The sequence below is a fragment of the Phoxinus phoxinus genome (genome assembly GCF_949152265.1).
Source record: "Phoxinus phoxinus genome assembly, chromosome: 18".
NCBI classification, from domain to species: domain Eukaryota; kingdom Metazoa; phylum Chordata; class Actinopteri; order Cypriniformes; family Leuciscidae; genus Phoxinus; species Phoxinus phoxinus.
The window spans coordinates 12,648,904-12,668,305 of NC_136893.1; the positions used below are offsets into that span (position 1 = coordinate 12,648,904).

Here is a 19,402-nt window from a genome sequence, read left to right on the forward strand (position 1 = left end):
ATAAATTATATACTTTTTAACCACAAATGCCCGTCGTGTACCATCTCTGAGATGCGCCACGCATTACGTCATCACATTGGAAAGGTCACGCATCACGTCATCCAAGTTATTTGTCTGTGTACTCCGGTTTAAAAAGGTAGGGAAGAGCGAAAAACTCAATTTTCTCCTCCAACTTCAAAATCGTCCGACATCTTTGTTTTAACATCTTTATTTATTTTTCCTGAGCTTCCCAACGTAATACGTGGCGCATCTCAGAGATGGTACAAGACGGGCATTTGTGGTTAAAGTATAAATACATTTTAGAAAATTACAGATCGTTTCGCTAGATAAGACCCTTATTTCTCGACTGGGATTGTGTAGAGACTTTGAAGCTGCATTGAGACGGACATTTGAACCTTCTTTGAACATTGGGATAGAGATGGTTGCCATTGAAGTCCATTCTGTGTAGAAAAATCCTGGAATGTTTTCCTCAACCTTAATTTCTTTTCGACTGAAGAAAGAAAGACATGGATATCTTGGATGACATCGGGGTGAGTAAATGATCAGCAAACATTTTTTTGAAAGTGAACTAATTATTTAAATGTCAGTTTTAAATGTAGTACTCTTATGGAAATATATTTTGTAACTAACTTTTAAATCTAACAAATTTTTTAATTATTTGTCATGAATCAACATTTAAGGAAAATGTTATGGAGTTTCTAATCAAAATATGACTGTTAGAAAACAAAGCATTGATTTCATGCATGTCCACTATAGAGGACATCAGGACTTGAATAATGTTTATCAGCCATTTCGGGAGACACAACAAGTGAAGAGGGAAATCATATATTAATATTCCTATGAATTAGATTATTACACATCATTTTTCATTACATTTTGCCTGAACACATTAATATGCTATTTAGATACAGTGAATAGATACATTGTATTGAATGGCACTACCTACTTATGGCCATTTTACCTATTGCACAAAGTAAAATGCTATATCAAATAATTCTGTTATACCTTGTACAACATAGTTGAGGAGCATCTTTATACAAAGTTTGGTTAAAATAAATCCCGAATCCTAAAAATTGATTGAATGAAAAAAAAAAATCTAATTGCTTTTGCTTATACATGACATGTCATATTTTTTTTGTTTTTTTGTACTGAGTCCTGTGTGGTGTCTAAAATGGACATAGCATAACACGTGAAATATATATTTTCAAATATATATAGCCTATTTGTTTGTTTATGCGCTGAACAATGTAATGACATGAAATAATACTAAATTCAAAAAACTTTTTTCTGGGTCTGAGGAGGATAACGTAGTGAACTCATTTTTACAGTGACAGAACCATAAATAGGCCTACTACTGCAGGTTACCTTAATGCACAGTTAAAGGGATAGTTCACCCAAAAATGAAAATTCTGTCATTATTTACTCACCCTCAAGTTGTTACAAACCTGTATGAATGTTTTTTTCTTCTGTTAGACAGAAGCAATTTTAAAGAATATGGGTAACCAAACAATTGAGGGGGGGTTAGTCAATAGTACTATGGAAGTCAATGGGGCCAATCAACTGTTTGGTTACCCATATTCTTCAAAATATCTTTTGTGTTCAGCAGATGAATAAAATCAACCAGGTTTGGAACAAATTGAGGGTATAGGATGACATAATTTTAATTTTTGGGTGAACTATCCCTTTAACTGAGATTGAGAATAACTTGTTATGTTTTATTGTAAGGATATAAATTAAATTGCACACAGTAAAATATTATTTTATAATAAAAAATATTGCAAAATGTATGTGAATATGACTTCTATTGACTATCATAAAGTGTCTGCATTGACTCTTCCCCCCCTCCTCTCTTCTACAACCTCCTATTCTCGGCGATCGACCAGACTATAGGTACAGTTGATGCTGAACTACGTGCTTTTTTTATTTTTTTATTTTGATGTGCGTAGAGAAAGTACTAGAACTATTTCGATGTCATTTCCGGTGGAATATTCCAGTAAATCCTGCCTTTAAAAGGAGACGCGCTGAAAATGCGAACTGCGTTGTCTGTGACAGGTGCAGTCTATAGCCTAACATAAATGTCATCTTCGTCCATTAAAGGCCATAACTGTTTTTGGGGAACCACTGAATGTGAGTAAAATAAAAAAATACTGTGTCGTCGATATATAAATCCAGCAAAAGCCGTAATTTGTCGCTCGACTTTGAAGGTAAGTTTGTTCTCACATCGTGACATATCAAGTTTTTAAACAATACATTTTGAGATAAGAGATAGGCTACTTTATATGCTTGTTCATATAAGCAACGTAACAGTATTGTTATATTAAATGCTTAATTTAATGACTTAATGGAAAAATTCTGGATAGGGCAGAACGAGAATCAGAGTATTCATTCAATATATAATGTTTAGTATAGTGTGTCCGTAACAAGGTAAAATAAATGTAATGCTGTAACGTAGGTGAGCGCAGAAAACCGATTGAAACTGGATAAGGATACAAGACAATAGCTGTCTGATGTAGAATACGCAGTTGTTTTTAGACTACAGCAATGAGATTGTGCAGTACCTGTTTATAGCCTATAGAAATGAGATCGCGCAGACATTGCTCATACGCAGCCTTTTCGATTGCAGAAGAATCGTGTATGTTATAGTCATAAATGCCAATTTCTCAATGCATGGGCTACTTAACCTTCTTAATAAAGCATCTTCATTCAGTTGTGAACTGGCAAGTGTAACGTAAACATCAACTTGTTAAACCAGACTTTCCTCTTTAGTATGGCTGAGACCGTATTCTTCGTATGTAATGTATGGTGTTGTGTAACATACTTGTGGTCCTGAGGCAGGAGTCGAAGTGCGTTTGAATGGATCTCGGTTATGATCTCGGGGCGTGCGGTCCATATTAACTGCGAATGCTCTCTTGCTCTGCATCCACAAGCCATCCGCGGACTATCTTATTAGTTACTATATACTATAAATTCCCACTTTTGAGGTGTACCATAAAACTTACGTGATAGAATTTTGGTAATACGTATTTAACTGTCAGTCATTTATTTGCCAAACGATGGTAAGCGGATCCACACAACAGCTTTGGCGCCCACGCTCTGTTGTTATGCATCGTCATCATCGTCCCGCGTTCTCATTGGTTTGCTGGCATACGGGTATTTCATGCGCAGGGAAACTGTCCGCGAATCGCTCGCTTAAGCGGAAATGTTCTGTTGCAGCCATGGTTGCAGCCAGATCTCAATCGACGAAAATCACACATTTTTACAAAACTCACAAATTAAACTATTTTCATAGTATTTCATTTTCTCTATAGTGATTTTTGTTTTAAACAAAACGGTTTAAAAAAGACAGACCTCCTGTAACTATCCGAGGTTATTAATCGAAAAAGTCATTGCATTATTTAAACTTGTTTTTTAAAGAAAACATTTTTATTTATTATACTCATTATAATTATTATTTTACTTTTTTTATAATATAGGCTACTAATATTTCTTAATAATGTTTTACTTTATATTTTAATAACTTTTTATATTTTAAAAACTTTATTTTTTTATACAATATTTGTACATTCTTAATTAATAATTAAAAATACTACCGGCATACATTTAAATTGACACATGCCATGGTTTTTGTTATTTATCGTGTCCTCAAGCCTGGTTTATACTCGCGGTGCCTGCACAAGCACAAAGGTGCGCGAAAAAAATCACGTCATTGCGTTCATGGAAGCTTATTTCAAATAAATCATTTTAAAACAATTCTGACTTTTTTCTCACAATTGCGAATTTACATTTCGCAATTCTGACTTTTTTTTTTGCATTCGCAAATGTATCTAGCAATTCTGACTTTATAATTCACAATTCAGTTTTTATAGAATGGATTTTGGATATCTTTTATTATCACGGCAGAAATCAGAAAATACTGTTAACAGCCAGACATTTTTTTTTCATTGTTTTTCATAATAATACGGTATATAAATTAGGCGAACAACATAGCTACAGTACATGTGTCATGCCTCTTTTTGGTTTTGTTTCATGTTCATGTTTTCATGTCTTTTATCTTGAAGGTTTCCCATTGTCACGTTCTTGGTTTGTCATGTGATTTCCTTGACCCCATCTTGTGATCCTTTCATGTGCTTCCCTGGTCTCATGTGTAATGATCTGATTGGTTCCCTTGGTTCATGTGTCACATTCTTATTGGTTTATTAGTTCATTGTGTCCGGTGTGTCTTAAGTCATTAATCTTTGTGTATATATATATAGCCCTCATGTTATCATTGGCTCTTGTTTAGCTTTGTCTTTGTAACTCGCTGTTGGTGAGTTTGTTTGGTCCCCTCGGGTCATTTTTAACCTGAAAGTCATTCTAATTTTTTATTTTATTTTTTTTATTGGGTGTTCATCTGAGTGGTCCAAAATCGTAGGACTTTTGTCACACTTGAACCACAAATACACACCCAAAAAATTTACTGGATTCGAGGAGTTTATATGGTTATAAGACCCCCTTAGGAATGAATGGAATATGTGAGGAATGCTTCAGTATAGAAAAAAAAAAATGCTCAAAAATAAAACAAAATAATGTATTTAAAGGTAAATAAAATGATAATTATAAAAACAATGCATTATAAAATAGAAAAAAAAATGATACAAGTTTTCTGGACAAGAAAAAGTATAATTTTAGGGCTTCGGGTCATTTTGACCCGCAAGGGAAGGATGAATGTTAAGTTTATGTTTTAAGTCAGGTCTTTGTTCATTTTGTATTTTGTGGATGTTTTATTTGAAATAAAAACTGCACATGGGTTCTCAGTTCAACTTTCCTTCAGTAGACATTCTTTACAGAAAGCTAGACCAACCTCCATGAACCCAGCAGTTGCTCTGCTTCACCTCCGTCAAGGTGATCGATCCATTGACGATTATGTTGTGGAATTCTGTGAAATTTATTGCCAAGTGATCTTGCCTTAAAATATATTTTTCGGCATGGACTAAATATGACTTAATGACTTACATAATGCCGGACAATACCCCTCACTGGACTTTGGCCAAGGACAATGACTGTGCAAGTGTGCATGCTACTGAGCGGTTCTTCGTTTACTGTGAGTTGTGGACACGGCCCCTCAATCCCATATTATCTACACTACAACTCCAGAGTCTCGTCACGAGTGCCATGCCAGAGTCTCTTCACATCACAGGCGTGCCACGCCAGAGTCTCGTCACGGGCGCCACATCACCCCGGATTTCCACCAACTGCGGAATGGCTGCGGATCAGCTCCGCTGCGTGTCGGCTCTGTGCTCCGCTGTCCTTCAATACCCACCAGGTCCGGATTTGTTGCGAAACGGCTGCGGCCATGACTGACAGTTGAAGTCACGAGGACCCATGAGATCTCGCAAATTCACGTATGATTGCGCGATATAACCTATCTCGCACAATCTGCCCTGTGCTGAATTGCTGCAGAGCTCTCCGGCATCTGGCGAAAATAGAAGCTCTGTGTATCTGCTCTGGAGGGCTGCGGATCGCAGAGTCGGAACGTAGCTGTTCCACAGGCAATGAAAATACACACATTGACTTTAATGGAAACCTATTGACTCCGCTGCTGTTCTGCAGTTGGTGGAAATTGCCCGTCAGAGTTTCATCACAGAGTGGCCACCACGCGAGAGTTTCCAGACGTTTGGCCACGGCCACGGAGGCCGTTCTCAAACTATCTGCCATTCTGCCTGTCGTTACAGCCATGGAGGTAGTCCATGAACAAACTGTGCCCCATGCCATGGAGTCTGTCCATGTCTGCTCAGTCACGCCCAGGTGGGTTGTCCATGTCTCTGCTCCACCATGGCCTCCTGATCTGTGGGGGTCTTCTGCCCCTCTTTGGTGGTCTTCTGTGCAGCCGCCGACTCTGTCCTGGTCTCTTGCACCATCAGCTTCGCCTTGGTGGCCTACGAATCCAGGCCCGCCTCTGCTCCAAGGTTCGGGTTTGCCACTGCTCCACAGTCCTTGGTCTCAGCCACTGCTCCACAGTCCTTGGTCTCAGCCACTGCTCCACAGTCCTTGGTCTCAGCCACTGCTCCACAGTCCTTGGTCTCAGCCACTGCTCCACAGTCCTTGGTCTCAGCCACTGCTCCACAGTCCTTGGTCTCAGCCACTACTCCACAGTCCTTGGTCTCAGCCACTACTCCACGGTCCTTGGTCTCAGCCACTGCTCCACAGTCCTTGGTCTCAGCCACTGCTCCACAGTCCTTGGTCTCAGCCACTGCTCCACAGTCCTTGGTCTCAGCCACTGCTCCGCAGTCCTTGGTCTCAGCCACTGCTCCACAGTCCTTGGTCTCAGCCACTGCTCCACAGTCCTTGGTCTCAGCCACTGCTCCACAGTCCATGGTCTCAGCCACTGCTCCACAGTCCTTGGTCTCAGCCACTGCTCCACAGTCCTTGGTCTCAGCCACTGCTCCACAGTCCATGGTCTCAGCCACTGCTCCGCAGTCCTTGGTCTCAGCCACTGCTCCACAGTCCATGGTCTCAGCCACTGCTCCACAGTCCTTGGTCTCAGCCACTGCTCCACAGTCCTTGGTCTCAGCCACTGCTCCACAGTCCTTGGTCTCAGCCACTGCTCCACAGTCCTTGGTCTCAGCCACTGCTCCACAGTCCTTGGTCTCAGCCACTGCTCCGCAGTCCTTGGTCTCAGCCACTGCTCCACAGTCCTTGGTCTCAGCCACTGCTCCACAGTCCTTGGTCTCAGCCACTGCTCCACAGTCCATGGTCTCAGCCACTGCTCCACAGTCCTTGGTCTCAGCCACTGCTCCACGGCCCAGGCCCGACACTGTTCCGCGATCAAGGCTATGATCCGGGTCCTTTTTCTCTTCACCGGCCTGTTTTGATTGGTTCCCTTGGTTAATGTGTCAAGTTCTTATTTGTTTATTGGTTCATTGTGTTCAGGTGTATCTTAAGTCATTAGCCTTTGTGTACGTACAGTATAGCCCTAATTTTATCATTGTCTCTTGTGTCTTGTCTAACTTTGTATTTGTAACCTGCTGTTGGTGAGTTTGTTTTGTCCATGCTCAAGTTATGTTCATGTTTCAAGTCAGGTCTTTGTTTATTTTGTATTTTGTTCATGTTTTATTTTAAATAAACTGCACATGGGTTCTCACTTTAACTTGCCTTTAGTGGACATTCGTTACTAAATAAACATACCTTTTGTAAATACCTATATAGATAACTTTTTTTGTATGCAAGTGGTATTGAAGTGGAGAATTTTGTCTCAGTGCATGAGGGGAAAAATTGCTTTTAAAGATAGCCAATGTATAGTAATTGAAATCTACAGATGCAAATAGATAAAGTAATACAATAAAAACAATTAATTGTGTCTTAGATGTTTTCTTTCCTCAAGCCTGAAAGAAGACTTTTAATAGATTTAGCCAAAATATCTAAATTGACCAGCGCAAGAAAAACAATGGTCGTTCTTGCCTTGACTGGGGGTCTTAAGAGGGCAATTGGCACACAAGATTTGAAAGCGCACAATACACAGTTTTTTGCTGTAATCCATGATATTATGTTGTTCTTATTGCCATATGTTAAAGCTGCTTTTCTTATGTGGTTTAGTTGCAGTGCTGTTTGACTTGGAGAAATTTGGAGACCATCATGATCCTTCTGACTCCTACATCTGGTATGTAGATTAATCGATCAGTATATGTAAAACAGTGGTACATGTCATTTCTGCTCCCTGCACAGCTAAGAATATGTCTGTTTGTTATGTTTGGGACTGTTAATAATGAGTGGCACTAGCTGTGTTTCTGCAGTCAGTAATGGTTGACACTGGCCTGGACTTCCTCATATGCTGAGGACAGCTCTGGAGCTTTAGAGGCTAGGTTGCACTTTAACTCAGTATCTTGAGCTGGATTTGAGACCATTTTTTTTTTATTCATCACTAATAGTAGTTTCTTAGTGGTTGGCTCATATGTCTGTTATTTAAAAACATATGGGCTATTATTTTGCATGACTTATGGTAGTCTTTGTCCTGAAGTTGCTTATACTTTTTAACTTGCCTGTTTACACTTAGGTTCAGTTACGCAACTGAAGTGATGTGCTACCTACGGACAGTATTAGACAGTATTAGTGTTCTAGAAACAGATAAACGTTAATCCTGTCAATCCGGGCTTCTGTCACATGGAGCAGAGGAACTAGGCATGCAAGAAGACCTTTGGTAATTGCTACATGGGGTCTTTTTGCAAAAGTTAGTTGATATGCTCTTTGATATTCATATCAATTGTTAAGATTACACTGCCACAACAAAAATTAGGTATTTCCCTTGCTTCAACTCATCCCTTTAGACTTAGGATTAATTTCTAGTTCTTTCTCTAGGTAATATGTAATTTGAGCTTTCGTACGATCTATCCAGTTTTATCTAAATATCAGTAAACCGGAAGCTACTATAATTCTGTATCTCTCACTTATCTTAAGTGCCCCTATTATGCTGTTTTAAAGGTTCCTAATTTTCTTTTTAAGGTCTCCTACATTTACATCCATCCAAGTTCAGAAAACACTTTCATATTCTCATAATATTGCACATCACCTCATTTCTCAAAGAGTCTGAAACAATTTGTTCGAAGATTCAGTCACTCGAATCCACGAGCATACTCTGCTCTGATTGGTCAGATGGCCCAGTCTTGTTGTCATTTGTCTACCGTTTACAGCACATGTCAGAAACGAAACGCCCCTTACCATATTTGAATTTCAACTCCGGAGGCTTCCTCAATCCTCGGTGATTGTACAGACTGTATGGAGAGTCATAATGGCATTGATCTTACCTTATCAATTTGAGCCTGAGTCAGATGATGAAACATTGGAAGAACTAGTTGATCAACCCTAACCTCCTTCACAAGAACGACTTGAGCATGACGTTTCTCAGTGGTAAGTTTTTACTAAGTCAGTATTAACAAGTGTATTTCCATCAACAAGCCGATGTGTATATTTCTAAGTGCACATGTGGGAACTGTATCATTAACTGTGTCAATAACGGTACATACATTAGCGAGCACTAACGTCAATGACTGATGTAACATTACAGTTTGTAAACCAAAATCTCGCTTCATCCTTTTAAATGACTTAAGATAGTACGAATTATTAATGTGCATTAATTGACACAATTTTAGGTAATAGTGGGCCCACAGCTGAAAAGCAGATCTATTTCAGTAAGACAGTGGGTCTCATTCACTAAGCATGCATACGCACAAATTTGTGCGTGAAATCTGTGTACGAATGTTTTCACGAACAAATCATTATTCACCAAAAACGTTTGTACTAAAATCTATTCTAAATGTGCGAAAAAATTAAGGAACAACTGAAACCACATGTACTGTACACAAAAAGCACTTTCTCTGCGGCCTTATAATAGTGTTAAGAAGTTACATTTAATCTTAACACAACTATTATATTATATAAAATAATACAATAATTATAAATTATAATAAATAATACAATTTAATTCCATCTTAAATATATTTTACATCATATACAGTGAAAGAGGAAGAAAAGCTGCGTTAAAGCTTCAGCTGTAAGGTTTCTCTGAATAATGCAGATTTATGCTTATGTACAGCTGACTAATATGGTAATAATAATGGTCTGTAATCTGGGTCTGTATAAAAGGTGTTTATTGTATTTGAACTGGTTTTATGAATGACACACTTGGCTCGAGGATCTGTTGAGAGAGCGGCATATGTTTGATGAGAGTGTCTAAAGGCTGTAAAGGAGTGGTTGTGCGGAAAGCTCTTATATGGAGATAATTTGGATGTGTTTTATGCAAATGACTAGTGCACGCGGCCTCTCATTTAGAAGACTCCAAATGCACTAACATTAGAATGAGATTAAAAACAATGTGCGTACGCTCGTGTTGTGACTTATGCAGAGATTTTTCGTGAGAAGTTCGAAATAATCAAATACGAAATAATCAAATTATTAGTGAATGAGACCCATTAACTTGAGTTATCTGGTTAGCTGATGCACTGGGTGTACACAATATAAAACACAAAACTACATATTTTGAACACTCAGTAGGAAATATATAGCCTACATCAATAATTAATCATACTTTCAGGTTGTAATTAAGAGGAGCAAGTTGGCGTTTTGCAAATCCCGAGTTGACCTCGCCGAGATTTGAGAAGCAGTCGTCAGTAAAATGACAAGAACACAACAAAAGGCTATACTGCTATGGTAATTTTAACCCCTGACTCTTCACTTCCTCATCCTTTGAAAGTGTTTACAAAGAGAGTGCTTTAGCAGCACAGAAAACAGCATCTTCTCGACATGTCGACAACACACACCAACTACAGTGTTTGAGGGCGGGTCAAAGTAGAAATTGTTCGTGGGCAGCCAATAAAAACCATAGGATGGCTTTATGCAAATTTGTTACATACAGGTATGTAAATATATGTTATGGAAGTGAGACTGGAATTACTGACGACTCGTTTCGGCAGTTCAGAATCAATTATTTATTTTGGGAGACAATAACTTTATTTGTCATGTACTTTGATCTTTAAACCTTTGCAGACCTTTTATTTTCACAAACAGCTATATTACACAATACATTAAAAGGTAATATTCGAAAAAGCATAATAGGGGCACTTTAATATAAGAAATGTAAGAAGGTTTTTTTTCCCCTAGTTTACTACAACACTGTCATGCCACATTTCATCAGTTAGTCCAATACTAGTGTATTTTGCATCATTTTATGAGAGGCTTTTTGTTTTTTGAAACTTATATAATCATTTTTCACATAATTGGCCATGCTGATTTTAAGTCAAATCTTTTTGCATATACATTTACTGTAAAAAAATGTAAAGTTACTTGAGACACTATTTGGTTGAACTAGGTCTATACACTACTGTTTAAAAGTTGGGGGTCGGTAAGTCTCTAATGCTCACCAAGGCTGCATTTATTTAATTAAACATACAGTAAAGTAATATAAGGAAATATTATTGCGATTTAAAATAATTGTTTTCTATTTCAATATATAATTTAAAATTTGATTTATTCCTGTGATGACAAAGCTGAATTTTCAGCAGCCATTACTCCAGTCTTCACTACCAATATAATTCATATTTACTTACTTTAAGTAGCTTTATTCATTTAAGGTTATGTTATTCTCAATGGATATCTCACATTCTTTAATAACCTTTACAGACATCATTTGAAATGAGGTCTAACTGCCTTAATATACAAACAAACATCAAGCTCTATGGTGAATTCTGTGTGTTGGCATGTGCTGTGTCTCATTGACTGTTTTCTTTCAGATGAAGAGTCGCTTGAAATCGACTGGCTTTGGAATCACATCAAGTTCAGGTTACAAAACACAATAGTAGGAACCCTTCCTTAAAGGTGAAGTGTGTGATTTAATCCTAGTTTAATATGCAGAAACGGCTATAATAAGCCTTTTTTTGTTTTGTTTTCTGATTCCCCCTAAAAATGTAAACACTGTGGTTTTGTGGCACTATCAAAACATCACTCTGTTGGTTTGAGCAGACAGACGTAGCAACATTGGCTCAACCAATGGTGCGGGTTTAAAGCAGAGCTATTTGTTTTGCTGACCAGAGGCAGACGGGGGATGTGTTTGTTTGCTAGTGGCACAAAAATTACACACTTCACCTTTAAACCTTTTTAATGTCTTTGTGAATGCTATAGGCCAGATTTTTTATATTACTGAGCTTAAAATATTTACACGTAATGTGCATGTGTTCTTGCATGCTTCCCTCACCTAGAAAAGCAGCACATGCCAAAAAATGAAAGTTGACCTGCAAAGAACTTGTCATGCATACAAATGTTTGTGTCTTTTGTCATTTAAAATCTGCAAATGGGCGACTTGAGTCTCTGATAGCATATAATGACTAAAATGTGACAAATGATGATGTGAATTTCTCTAGCAAAACACAAATTCAACCGCTTGAGATTTTATGCCCACTGATTTGCTCCAACACAAAGACTTCTTTGTGTGACTTCATTGAAAATCACAGCAGTGTTCCAGTGGCAAAACAGTCTTGGTCACACTTAAAGAAAAGCACTAGAATTTTAACAAGTCTTTCTTGCTTATTTACCTGTTTTGAACATTCACTGTTAATATTATTTTATCTTTATAGCTATCATCTGTATAGTGTAACAATTTCAGTAGCTAGATGAAATTGTAATGGGTGCTTGAATGCAGTACAAAGAATGGTTGATTAGTAAATGATTTTTGAGAATGCTGCTTTAAGATTTGAATCTGCAGTGCACTGCATGACTGCCAGTTGTTGTGGGTGTGAGCAAGCATAACTTATTTTACAAAGACAGGTGTCTCATTGTAAAAATGGTTATGTCAGCCATTTTTAATACTCCCTCAATCAACTGATTGCTGACCGCTTTCTAAACACTGTAGTCGAAGCAACACCAGATTCTCTTATCCAACTGAACCAAACTCTGACATCAATCGAACTCAGGTGCGTGCCAAAAGTACCCTATCTTTAAAGGTTTGAACCATAACTTCCTTCCCAAAACATCTTTCTATTTTCTGTTGAAAATGTGTAATTTGCTATGGTAATAGTGCACAGGGATGAACAGTCATTTGAATTCACATTTGGTTGTTTTGATCGCATCAATCAAGTGAGCTTCTTTCTTCGGGTAAATGTCTTTTATACCTCAGCATATCGTTTAGAAAGTCATAACTACAGTCTAATTGAAATGACAAATATGACAGTGCTTGAGAATTTCTAGGTGTCGAATTCTCACATTCACCACAGAATCTGGAGTATGTGCGGGGCTCCATTCCATGCCCTCATACACTATTAATACCACCACAGGCACGGACACAGGGATCGGCTCTCACACCTGATCAAACTCCTTTTCCAGCTTGAGTTTCGGGACGACTGTGGCCTCGAGGAACACTCCCACGGGATTGAGTGGATTTTGGGCGCTGGCGAGGAGTAATCCTCCTCTTACTCACAGATGGCGAAGGGGCATCCACACTAAAGTGGCACCCACTTAACAAATTCTTGAAAATTGCTTTCTTCTTCTCACTGAACCCTGCCCAGAAAACCACACAGGCTGGCGTCGCCATAGTGGATGAGATGGAGAAGGTCTTAGAAGTCCTGTGTCTGTTCCTTGAGGGAACAGGTGAAAAGATCCCTGTGAAAGGATAAGGATTTGTTCTGCCGCTAGATCCATTCTTCTGGGTTCCATCTTTCTGTCGCAATGAGCAGTTTCTTATTTATTGAAAAAGAACAAAGGTACTCAGCATATACTGGAATCAAAAACCGTGAACAGATCAACCTCCTAACAGCATTGAAGACGGAACCAAGACTAACTGAAAACAGACTCAATACATACTAACACAAACCAATGACCGAAACGATAAACAGGTGCAGTGCATTATCCATCAATGCAAAACCAGGGTGACAAACACTAACACAACACAGAAAACCAACTCAGAATACAACTCAAACTTAGATCAAACTTATTTGATCAGAGTATTGAACAGACGTATTATTTCACATAATTATACTATTTATTACATAATTATATTATTTTATTATTCACATAATGTGAATACAAAGTTTTTTTTTTAAACAAATATGGCTTCAACACTTTTTGCAATAAGTGAGAGAATCCTTTGTGGTCCTCTATTTAATGGTAATAATACGATGTTAAAATGTGAATGATTACAAGAATCACATGTTTAGAGTATGGAAGAACTTGCACTTTAGAGTTAGTTGGCAGATATTTTAAATAAAGTTTAACTAGTTGACTTAAGTTGAATTCATTCAATTCACACTTTAATATTTTTTTTATGTAACTGAGAGCTCTTCAAACTGAACTCGCTGTTGTGTAATTGCTCATGTTTTTTGTTGTTGTTTTTTTTGGTAGCCTTTTTCCAGGACGCTAACAAACTGCTTCTAAACGAACAGGCTAACTGGGTGCATCTAAAGGAGTTTGCTCGGAAAAATGCTGCCAACTCTCTTTCTGTTGCCAACATGCTCATGGGCATGGCGTCAATCCTCTGCAGTCTCAACGGGTATGCATTCATGCTTTTCATTTGTACTTCACAAAGAAAATCAAATGCATAAAGAAATATAACTTTTTTAATTTTGAGAAAAATCTATTTGACTAGGTGACAATTCATTATGGGAATGTTGTTACAGTATAAGGAAGTTTAAAGGTTTCAGCCAGCAGCCGAAAAAAAGTTTGAGCTTAAATTCAGCTTAATCTCTTTGACTGACTTGTAGTTTTGTGCTTTCTTTCTTTATGTCCCTGTTATTCACAGCCACCATCATGCGGCCTGCTGGCTGGTTCTGATCGGTTACCTGCTGGATTTAGCAGATGGAGCGGTTGCTAGGCAACTGAATGCGTGTTCTGCACTGGGTGAGTACTGTTGAGTGTTCTTAAGTACAAGTGAGTGGGGCCAGGAGTGAGTCTTGTTGCTTTAGATGCTTTTATCTTCAGTCCCCTTATCAAGAAATAAAATGAAGGGAAGGAATAAATGATCAATTTAATAATTCAAACATAAACATGTAAAGAAAAGCAGTTGTAAAATTATATTTTGAAAAGCACTTTAAAAGAAGCATTACATTTTGTTCTTTAATTTAACAACATTTTGAAATGCATTGATATACAGTGTACACTAGAAAGGACTTGAACTTGGACTTGAAAATGTATCAATCATGATTAATCGCATCTAACATAAAAGTTTGTATTAATATAATGTGTGTGTGTGTGTATATATGTGTATATACACGTCACAACAAGCGAGAAAGCTTGACATGGAGTACACTAAAGAATTTGCTGGCAAAAAGAAAATGTGACAGAGCTCATAATAAATTGAGACTTTAGCTTGGCTTTTCAGAGATGGTGAGAACTGAGGAATTTGAAATATTGTGAAAGGAAAACTCTGCAGAGTTCATTGTAAAGCGTTCTAAAGCGTACCCACATGTATTTGTTCTTAACATTGTTCTTACGTTATTGAATTTGGAGTATTCTAAATATGCGGCCTCATGCCCAAGGTTATAAATCACAAAACGTGCCCAAACCGTGTCCATATAAGGGCTTTCCACACACCCTTTCCTTTCATCACTCTCAGCAAATATGACACTCTCTAGGACGCTCTCGCATAGCATGCGTAACAAGAACCTCGATAATAATAAACACCTTTAATACAGACCTCTGATTAGCAAGCTGTACATACGCGTATTTGCATCTTTATGCAGAGGAAACTCACAGCTTGAGCTATAATGCACCTTTTTTAAAAACTCTTTTACTGTATATATACAGTAAATGTACGTGTGTATGTTTACATACATGTTTCAGTTGTTTTAAAAAATTTTCCGGAAATTTTGAAAATTAAAGTTATTGAAGAATCAGGATTTGTTCGCGAAAATATTTGTACGCAAAAAAAAAAAAAAAAACGAAACCTGCCAACTCTGTAGGGGGGAAACCAGTGGATTGTGCAGGTGGTCACGTCCACCCAGCTGCCTGAAATAGCTCTGCAATGCCAAGTCACTTATACTCTTGAGCTGCTTACTGTTGTCGCTCTGTTGTTCTGCATGACCTCACTGATGGTTGTTGTTTTGCCTCCCTTTTATGGCAATCGAACAGTTCGTTTGTGATGAAGCAGCCTAATTCAGGGGGATCATGTTCTGATTGTTTGTTTTATCCCGATGCTTTGGACCACCAACATATTTGACATTGCTCAAATTGTTGACCACGGAATTGGAATACCAGTCCACTTGTTTGGACACACACTCAAATGTCCAAACCTGGTGAAAACATGCCCCCACTTCTCTAGATAAAGAAACTCCTGAATGTTGTTTATAGATGATGATAATGCGCTTTTTTGGACTGGCATGAAGATTTATCTCTGTTTCTCTTTTCAGATTGTATTAATAGTTTAATTAATAGTTTAGTGCATTAATGGGAATGGAACGGATGGTCGACTGGTAATCCAACAACAGAATAATCGATTAGCATCACAATAACTGTCAGCACAAGTGATGGGAAGTCCAACTCATTTCCGTCAATCAGTTTGTAGCAAGGTTAGTGTTCAGGGAAGAAGGAGGCGGGAACCGGCGAATGTTCCACATAACTTTAATTCATAAATAAACAAACAAAAAACTAAAGTAAAGCAGCAGCCCCTCACGGACGCCTGCTGCATAAACATAACAAAACACAATGTGAATAGTCCAGGCCTGGTCCTCGATCGCCCTTCACTGCTGTCACTCCTATCTTCCTAGATCTCCTCCTTGAGACACTCGAGGTGCATTAGCAATCACGCCACCGTCCTCGCTCCATTCCCATGGCTCTCACACTGCTTGCCACACAGTTCTTTAAAAGAAAATGATTCAGCGACTCTAAATTAAGTTTATTTAAAGTTCTGGAGGAGCACGTTCAGGTAATCAACCAATCAGCATCGCAAGAGGAAGCCGGTATATATAGCCATCCCTCACCTCTGTCCCGCATCAGTATCCCATCACAGCATCCCTCCACCACCCCATCACCTCACACGTGGCTGGTTTCTATCCCAGTCAAGGATGGGGAGCACTCTGGGTTCAGACCAAATTCAGAGGTCAGAGCCCTTCCCCGGAAGTTTTAAGCCAATGAGTGCTGAACTGTGATGCCAGTAACTCGTTTCCCCATCACGCTTAGTGCCTGGCTGTTACAAACTGTGAGCCAAAACTTGGGATTTTGGCATGTCAGCTAGTCTTAGCCTCAGATGTCAGGCCCACAGATCATTGGCTGAACGTCTGATGCATAAGGCACACAAAATGGGAAACAATTCGGGAGTTTCCAAATCATTATCTGATTGGTTGAATTCTAGGGGATTTCCGGGAGACGTGTGTGTCACGTTCTTTAACGGTCTGCCTGGAAACAAAGCCATTGTGACGCCCTTATGGAAGGAGAAAGCTGTCATATTTACTACTGTGACAATGAGCGCATAACAGGATCAACTAAATGCTGGATTTTCAAAAGTATATGTATAGAATTTATTAGATGCACCGCAGTCTGTTATTGTAGGGACAGTGTCTTGTCCATTGAATGTTGCATTTTTGAGATGCAACAATGTGTTTTTTTTTTGTGTGTTTTTTTTACTGCAGGTGCGAAGTTGGATGATTTTGCTGATTTCACAACATTTGGAATAGCTACATCTCTCATCTTAAGGACACCCAGTCTACTGGACAACATCCTGTGCATGTTGTATGTGCTGTCTGTCTTTACTCGTCTCTGCTTCTTCTCTAGTGGTGAGGAACTTCCATCAAGATTGTTCACATACAATACATGTATACATAACAAACCATTCTGCTTGCCAACACAAGAGAAATCTCACTTATATAATGAAAAAGAAATGACCACTTATTCAGCAAGGATGCATCAAATTGATCAAAAATGACAGTAAACGCATGTAATGTTACAAAAGATTTCTATTTAAAATAAATGCCGTTCTTTTGAACTTTCTATTCAAATAATCCTGAAAAAAAGCATCACTAAATTGATAATAAGAAATGTTTGAACACTAAATCCGCATATTAGAATGATTTCTGAAGGATCGTGATTCGTGTGACACTGAAAACTGGAGTAATGGCTGCTGAAAATTCAGCTTTGCCATCACACAAATAAATTACAAGTAAAGTAGAAAACTTTTATTTCACAATATTACTGTTTTTACTGTATTTCTGATCAACTGCAGCCTTGGTGAGCATAAAAGGCTTCTTTCAAAAACTTCCAAACTTTTGAACGGTATATATCCCTATAAAAAGTGGCTGTCGGTTAGAGATGTGTCTGCTGTTTTCCGCAGGAATCCCGTTCATGTATCGTGGCCTACCATGCATCTACTCCTCTGCCATCCTGGTGTGTGTTTCTCTGCTGACTGGAGGAAATATGGCAGTACTGAGAATCTTAGCAGTGGCCATGATTATCTTCATGGTCAGTCAGACCTTCTACCCTCATGACAGAGTACTGGAGTCTCAGGCCTGGAAGAAGGTGGTCTACATCGGAGGTAAAGCCAATAACCAATAAACGACTAGCTAATAAATTAAAGTTCTACCCTATTTTGTCTAAATTAATAAAATGCAAAAGAATGAATTGGGCATGACAACATTTGTATTAAAATGAATATTCATTTTGAGATTTGCCAAAGGTTACATTATGTAAAAGTAATTAAATCATTGCTGCTTTTAAAGATATGTTTTAGGTGGGTGTTTAGTGTAAAAATAGGGAAATTAGCATGTACATTTGAAGTATTTACCAATTTTCACCAAATAATTGCATTATTTTTTCTTCTTCTTTGTTTAGGAATTGCCATGGTGTTTTGCCCCTCCTTCCCTCCAGCTTGTGTTTACTACTTGTTATGGTCAGTTTCCTACATACTGTTTCCAACATCCCTTTGGAGCTGCAAAGTGTAAAGGGGTAATGGCCTATGAGGGTCATTTGACAGAGAACCCCTTGTGCTTCTGCAAAGAAAAATCAAACCAATTTAGAAAATCAGAAAAAAATCACTTTTTGTTTTGAGGTGATGAGCTTCATGAAATCTACATGATCTACAATAGGAGGCCTACAGTACGGACATTTTGATTGCTGCTGTTGTTTCATCGCTAAGGATGAGAAATGCTCTTTGCCTCTGCTTCACACACATTGTCATGTGTTTGAAGGTCATGTTGACACAGACACAGTAGATGGTCTCTAATACACTATGTGTGGTGTTTGTTGCACAGTTCAGCCTGGCTGATTTAAATCTGAAAAGGCAAGAAGCAGAGTAGAGATTGTCAAATTTGCTGTGGAATTTATACTTGTAGAATTATGCTTATTATTATTATTTTATTATTTTAATTTTTGGTTATTGTTTAAGAGACTGATCCTGAAAAGACAACTCAACTCTTAATAATAATCATATTTTCGGCTTTCTTTATTCTGATTACATTGCTCTTTTTAAAATAAATACCATAAGGGAATTTTATGCATATGATCTGTGTCATTTCATGTAAAAAGAAACACTACAGTATGATTAAGGTAGTGGCTCATGTAGTTTATCTGGTGCCTGGTTCATGTGTGACTTTGATCAACACTTTATGTCCCATATAATATTAGCTAGGCCTTTTAAAACAAATGCCTCAAATATGAAGACTGTGGCAGTTGGTTTAATTTTGATAAATGAGTTTATCTGTATCAGTTGGCCTCTGTTTTAAGGGGTCCTGCTTTCTGACTCAGTAATTACTTGTTTAGCAAGTGATCTTCCATTGGATTTGCTATGTACTGTTCACGGGTTCAATGGGAGATTGTTACCCTGCAACATAACAGTATTGAGGCATTATTTTGTGTTTTGTGCACCACTTGTGGTTACTTTTTATTAAAATTTAGTTGGTGTTAAAAATAAAATGTCTTTGTGGTTTTTAAAGGTCTATCTGTAAAGGATTTGGATGATATA

At 38.1% G+C, this 19,402-nt stretch overlaps 1 protein-coding gene across 14 annotated transcripts; it reads left to right on the forward strand.

Moving 5' to 3' along the window:
* The first annotated feature begins 1,829 nt into the window (after nt 1–1,829).
* On the forward strand, nt 1,830–19,344 carry tmem269 (transmembrane protein 269). 14 transcript variants are annotated; one of them, XM_079587418.1, is made up of 10 exons: nt 1,988–2,204; nt 7,573–7,636; nt 8,664–8,880; nt 10,064–10,179; nt 11,259–11,307; nt 13,858–14,005; nt 14,255–14,352; nt 17,079–17,222; nt 17,777–17,977; nt 18,274–19,344. In XM_079587418.1, exons 4-10 carry the CDS (start codon nt 10,177–10,179, stop codon nt 18,381–18,383), a joined length of 753 nt encoding a protein of 250 aa, XP_079443544.1. In that variant the 5' UTR covers nt 1,988–2,204; nt 7,573–7,636; nt 8,664–8,880; nt 10,064–10,176; the 3' UTR covers nt 18,384–19,344. The 14 variants fall into 14 exon arrangements, with proteins under 14 accessions (XP_079443546.1, XP_079443550.1, XP_079443544.1 ...); XM_079587422.1 differs by having other exon boundaries at nt 2,037–2,127; XM_079587419.1 differs by lacking the exon at nt 10,064–10,179 and having other exon boundaries at nt 2,003–2,204; nt 18,274–19,343.
* The last annotated feature ends 58 nt before the right edge of the window (nt 19,345–19,402 follow it).